Below are 6,000 nucleotides of genomic sequence, written 5' to 3'. Positions count from 1 at the left end.
TAGGCTCTCAAATTAGCTGTTCCCCGCCCCCTCCCGCCTTAGGGACCCTAAGCAAGACCTGGCTGTTGTTCCAAGTGCCAACGCTGAAGGAACAGCTGGGTTTCGCTCCCCCGGGAGCAGGAGAATGGTGGGGGAGGGGAGGGGTCCACCAGCTAGAAGCTGGGCCCCGCCCCTTCTCTACCCCGCCCGCCGCGAAGGCGGAGTCGCTTGGGTCCCGCCCGCGGGGGCGGGGACGGAGTCTCAGCTGCCTGGCGCTCCGGCTTGGCTGGTTCCGGGTTGAGAGGCTGCGCTGGGACCACAGCAGTGACCACTGAGCCGGCGGGGGTAAGGATACACGCCGGGCCGGGTCTTGGGGCCAGGATCGGGCTGCTGAGCGTGCTCGCACCGCTCCTTTCCTCTGCCCGGCACGGCCGCGGTGAGGCTACGCTTGGCTTCTCCCTCCCCCAGAATTCCTTATCCCCGGCTTCTCCCCTCCCCCCATGGCACCCATCCCGGGATTTCAATCCCCCTCAAGGCCTCCGTCCCCCTCCTGGATTCCCTTCTCCAGCACCCATTCCTTCGGACTGTCCCTTCCCCTGGAACCTTCTTGCTAGGAGTCCCTTCCCTCAGACACCCACGGCCCCCTCCCTCCAACACCCATCCCTCCAGGTTACCCACTGTCTTGAGACCACCTTCCTAAGCTCTCATCTTGGTTGTCTCTACTCCTTCCCCTTCCTCGCGTTACCCAGCTCCCGGACCGCTCTCCTTCCTTCTCCTGTAGCGAGCGCCTACTCCTTTCTCTCCCGGCCTGCTCTCGCACGCATCCCTCGGTGCTGCCCCCAACAACGCCGCGCTCTCTCGGCAGGCCCCCTGCATCTCAGGCCCCCATCTCCGCCGCCCCCGGAGCCATGGCGTGCAGCCTCAAGGACGAGCTGCTCTGCTCCATCTGTCTGAGCATCTACCAGGACCCTGTGAGCCTGGGCTGCGAGCACTATTTCTGCCGCCGCTGCATCACGGAGCATTGGGTGCGGCAGGAGGCGCAGGGCGCCCGCGACTGCCCCGAGTGTCGGCGAACGTTCGCCGAGCCCGCGTTCGCGCCCAGCCTCAAGCTTGCCAACATCGTGGAGCGCTACAGCGCCTTCCCGCTGGACGCCATCCTCAATGCGCGCCGCGCGGCACGACCCTGCCAGGCGCACGACAAGGTCAAGCTCTTCTGCCTCACGGATCGCGCCCTGCTCTGCTTCTTCTGCGACGAGCCCGCGCTGCACGAGCAGCACCAAGTCACCGGCATCGACGATGCCTTTGAGGAGTTGCAGGTGAGCAGCCCGGCGGGCCCGGGGCCGGGAGGCGGGGCCGGACCGGGGGCGGGGTTAGGGCTGGACCGTGGGCGGGGCCCAGTCAGAATTTTTCCCGGGGCGGGGCCGCTGGCAGGGTTATGGCCCTATCAGAATTAGTACAGGGCGGGGCCGGGACAGGGCTGCGGAGAGGGGCGGGGCTTTGGGCGGGGTTTGAGGTAGACCTGAAGTTGGGGTAGGTCCCGCGGTTGGGGACTGGTCAGCTTTGGAGTGGGGAAGATCAGAACCGGGCGAAGTACAGGTTGGGGCGGGGTTGGGGATGGGCCCTATCTGAGCAAGGATAGGGCCTCTGTCAAGTGTCGATAGGGTCTGGACCTGGAGACCAGGCCCGCATAAGAATGGCTCAGGACAGTTTGGGACAGACCCAGATTGATACGGGAACACAGTCAGGGCTAGACAGGGAGTGGAACCGCCTCCCAGGATGGGCCAGGACTATATGAAGTAGCTGTGCAGCAGGTATGCGAGCCCAAAGGGTCAGGACTCAGTCAGGTGTGCATCAGGACCAAGGAGCAGTGCCTGAAGGAATAAGTCTAAGAGAGTCCAAGTTAGAGTCAGCAAACTGCTGAGAGGGTAGGTTTGGGTGCCAACGGTTAGGCCGAGGTGTGTGAGGGGTTAAGGCTAGGATCTAGTCCAGATACTGTAAGAACAATTTTGGGTTTAAGGACAGTACTGGAGGGTTCAAGATTTGGAGAATGAGGCCCTGAGGTAAGGTGATTTGAGAAGGCAGGGTGTGGACCCGGAGGAGTCTCCAGGGGCTTTTGATGACCTCTTTGGCTCTGTCACCCACATCAGGACCTTTGAGGACTAAGTGAAACAGTATGTGTACAGTAACCTGAGCATAGTCAGCCTAGGGCTGAAATGGTCTGCTTTAAACCTTCCCATCTTCACTGACCAACTCCTACTAAATTCTAAAAGCCCTGCTCAAACATTTTCTCTTTGTAAGCCTTCCCCAAGATCCACTGGCCCAAAAAAATAACATTAGAGCTGCATTTCCCCTAATATCCTCTGTAAAAAAGTATGATATTTTAAAAGTATGATAAAGTGTGATACTCCAGGAACACTTACCTGGAGTAGTGTTCCAGGTAAGCTGTATTTGGGAAATATAGTATATTCTCTATACACCCGTTGGAGGATTCTCAGTGTACATTTGCATATTAAAGGCTTGGAGAAATCTTATAGCAAGAAACTCATTTTACTATATTTAATAAAATGATCCCCATGCTGATTGGAGCTTTGAATCTTTTTCTCAAGTTAAACCATTTAAATCCAGCAGCCCCATGTCTCTAGCCTTGGCATACCAGCCTAGTACACAGTTCCCCAAGAAGGGATCATCTGTTATTCTTATCTATGGCCCCAAAGCCTGGCACAGGGAATGGCCAACAGCACATATCAGTAAATGTTGAATGAATGAATGACCAACCTTGGCCAGAGCTGGCCCAGACTACGGAGACTCTGGAAGCAGAAGGTTTTCGACTCAAACATTTTATGAAAATGCAGTGGGCTAACTTGGGAGAGAATGAGCTCTTTGAACCTCAAGATGCTTATGCAGGAGATAAATAACTACTTTGCCCATGTTGTAGGGGGTTCGCCCATGCTTCTACATGACTTCCTACAAGTCAGCCTACACCTAGCAGATGCTCATGAAGATGAGTGTTGGCCCCAGGAGAAATGGACTCATGTTCACCGTTACCCACTCCCTGTCCCTTTCATCCCAAACCATGACTGACTCTCTTCCAGTCTGGCTCCTTCAAGATAGAGAGCAAGGCTTGGGAGCTCTGGGAACTTGTACAAGGCTAGTATTGGCCCTCCGCCTTCCTTGTGCTGGGCACTGGTGTTCCCATCTCCCCATGTGTGAAAGTACAGAAACTCGGAAGAGGAGAGAACCTTTGACAGAATTGGGCACAGGTTGTAAGAGTTTGAAGGGACTCTGTGAAACCATCTGTCCATCCCCTTCATTATATAGATGTGCAGGCTGACCTCCAGACAGGTGATGTGACATACCCAAAGCCACATGCCAGACCATGAGAGATCTGGGCTGGAAAACTCAGCCTGACCTGGGCCAGGCCCTCCCCCACCAGCCCCCCCGCCCAGCTGCTCATCCCCTCCCTTCCCTGTGTGACTTTCTAGTTGGAAAGTTGTCTTCTCTCTGAATCCTGGTTCCCCTTTCGGCAAACCAGAAAATCAGGATTACTATGTTTTGGTTTTTTGTAGTCCATTCTGTGTCTTGGGGAATACGGGAGAAATTGAACATACATTTTCTCCAAACGTTATTGAAATACTTCATTCTTAGGTGAAAAGACCAGCAGGACTACCACTCACTTACCTTGTGGTTACTGCCCTGGGATCAGACACACTTGCTTTCCAAACCTTCCTTCAGCACTGTGTAACTCAGCCGGGTCACTGCCTGTAAGCCGTGATGCTCCCGTCTGTAAAGTGGGGTCGAGATGATTCTTTCCTACCAGGGTTTTCATGAGGCTGACCTGAGAGGGACCTGCTTTTAGAGACAGCTGGCACATGGTAGGGTCTGGGTCCGCACCTACTCCCATTCTTTGTCCTTCTACCTGTGAGAATTCATGTGCCCAGCTGGGGAAATGCCTAGACCTGCCTCTCTTGCTTGAGAAGGCCTGGCTTTGGTGCCTGGCTTTGGTGCCTGGCTTTGGACTTGGCAAGAAGGTGACAGAGAAACATGCCTCCCCACTGGAGAGGTAAGCTCCTGGGTTAGGCTCAAGCCACTCCCAGCCTCTACCTGCATCTCCTTCCTGGTGGGGAAGCAGGGCTGCATTAGCTATGTATGCACAAGCAATGAGGCTGAGCCTGCCCATTATGCCCCCTCCCTTCCCAGCTGCAGGCTCCTGGAGCCTGGGATTGGGCCGTTCTCCTAAAGATAACAGACTTAGAGCTGCCAGGGTCTTGGAGATTATCTGGTGCAACCTTCACTTGGCAGGTGGGGAATGGCAGAAGGGAAGGGGGCACCTTGCCCAAGCCATCAAGGCCAGTGCACCTAGGCTCAGCCGGAGACCCCTCACATCCTGCCTAGGAGTTGGTCTGGAGCTTTTACATTTATTACAAATCCTGCGTACACAGAACTGGCTGTGTATTCAGACTCCTCCAGCCGTGGTGCTACCATTTTCTGGCTGTGTGACCTTAGAAAAGTTACTTATCATCTCAGCCTCATATTCGTCATTGACGGCATGGAGTGGTGGGACTGGATTAAATTAGAGGACATTTGCAAGAATTTAGTACCGCACTTGGCACATAGTAAGCACTCAATAAATAATAACAGCTCTAGGATATTACAGCATACTCTATACTATTGACATTTAGGGTCAGATAAGTCTTTGTTTTGTGCAAGGCAGTCCTGTGCACTGTATATTTAGCAGCATGCCCAGCCTCTCTCTACCCACTAGATGCCAGTGGCATCCCTCTCTCCAAGCTGTGACAACCAAAAATGTCGCCAGATTTTTTCATCACATATGCCCTACGGTCCAAATCCCCCCTGGTTGAAAACCCAGGCCTGAAGAAGTCCTACTCAGCTTTCTAGGCTCAGTTCAAATGTCACCTGCTCTGTGAAGCTTTCCCTGACCTGTGAAGCAGAATTGCCTTGTACCCTCCAGATTCTAATACTGGGGTCAGATCCTGATGTCTTCATTGAGAAGCTATGTGTCCTAGGTCAGGTTACTTCACTTCTCTAGGCTTCCACCTGCTCATCTATAACAGGGGTGAAAGACAGTGTAAAGGTGAGGGATGCTACGTCAAAAGTATCTGTTACTGCCCTGACCGGTGTGGCTCAGTTGGTTGGGTGTTGTCCCGCAAAGCAAAAGGTCACCAGTTCGATGCCCGGTCAGGGGACATGCCTGAGTTACGGGTTTGTTCCCAGGGCGAGGTGCTTAAAAGAGGCAGCCAATCAATGTTTCTCTCTTACATTGACGTTTCTGTACCTCTCTTCCTCTCTCCTTCCCCCTCTTTAAAATAAATAGGTAAATAAAATCTTTAAAAAAAAAAAAGTGCCTGATACTGTGCTTGGCACAGGGTAGCACACAACAGTTTTTAACTGTCTTTTTTTTTTTTTCAGATTATAGAATGAGCATAATAAACAGAGCTATATAATGTAAAAGTTCAAGTCTCCCAATAGTCCCACCGCATAGAAAAACTTGGTTATAATTGCTTTCTAGTTCTACAGAATTTTTGTTGTATAAATACCATGCGAACGTGAGGGGATATGCATTCCTTTTTTTTTCTCTTCTTGATGCTGAACACTAGACCACAGAGCAAGGGGAAGGGAGGGAACCCCATCTCGGCAGGGTTTGGGACTTAGCCAATAACTACTGAGCTCTAGCCTAAAGTCTGGGGCTTTCCTAAGCACATTTCTGGTATTACTTCATTTAATCTTCATAACACCCTATCCAGTGAGTACTGTAATTTGATTCTTTATAGATAAGTAAACAGAGGCTCAGGAATGCAGTGACTTGTTTGGTCACCCTGCTAGTAAATGGCACAGGCAGGATTTGAAGCCAGTCTGACTGGGCCACTCATAGCCTCTGAGCTGCCGCTGAAGGCCGGGCAGTTGTCTTCCCACCTCCCCACCCCCACTCTGCCTGTCTTTGTATTTCAAGTACTCAGCACGGGTCAAGCTAAGGACACTGTCTGTGCCAGCTGATGCACCAAG

General features: G+C 52.8%; 1 protein-coding gene across 2 annotated transcripts in view; it reads left to right on the top strand.

Annotated features, from left to right (window-relative positions):
- The first annotated feature begins 243 nt into the window (after positions 1–243).
- TRIM62 (tripartite motif containing 62) overlaps positions 244–6,000 on the top strand; it is a 28,510-nt gene continuing 22,753 nt past the window's right edge. For both annotated transcript variants that reach the window (XM_054571936.1, XM_054571934.1), the window contains exons 1-2: positions 244–324; positions 845–1,295. In XM_054571936.1, coding sequence (XP_054427911.1) covers positions 888–1,295 — 408 coding nt within the window. In that variant the 5' untranslated portion in view covers positions 244–324; positions 845–887. The remainder of the gene's footprint in view (positions 325–844; positions 1,296–6,000) is intronic.

Source organism: Pteronotus mesoamericanus, unplaced genomic scaffold, assembly GCF_021234165.1.
Source record: "Pteronotus mesoamericanus isolate MK-2021 breed Mesoamerican mustached bat unplaced genomic scaffold, CSHL_Meso_final contig_221, whole genome shotgun sequence".
Taxonomy (NCBI): Eukaryota; Metazoa; Chordata; class Mammalia; order Chiroptera; family Mormoopidae; genus Pteronotus; species Pteronotus mesoamericanus.
The sequence above is the reverse complement of the archived record's forward strand: the minus strand, read 5'-3'. Positions and strand labels throughout refer to the sequence as shown.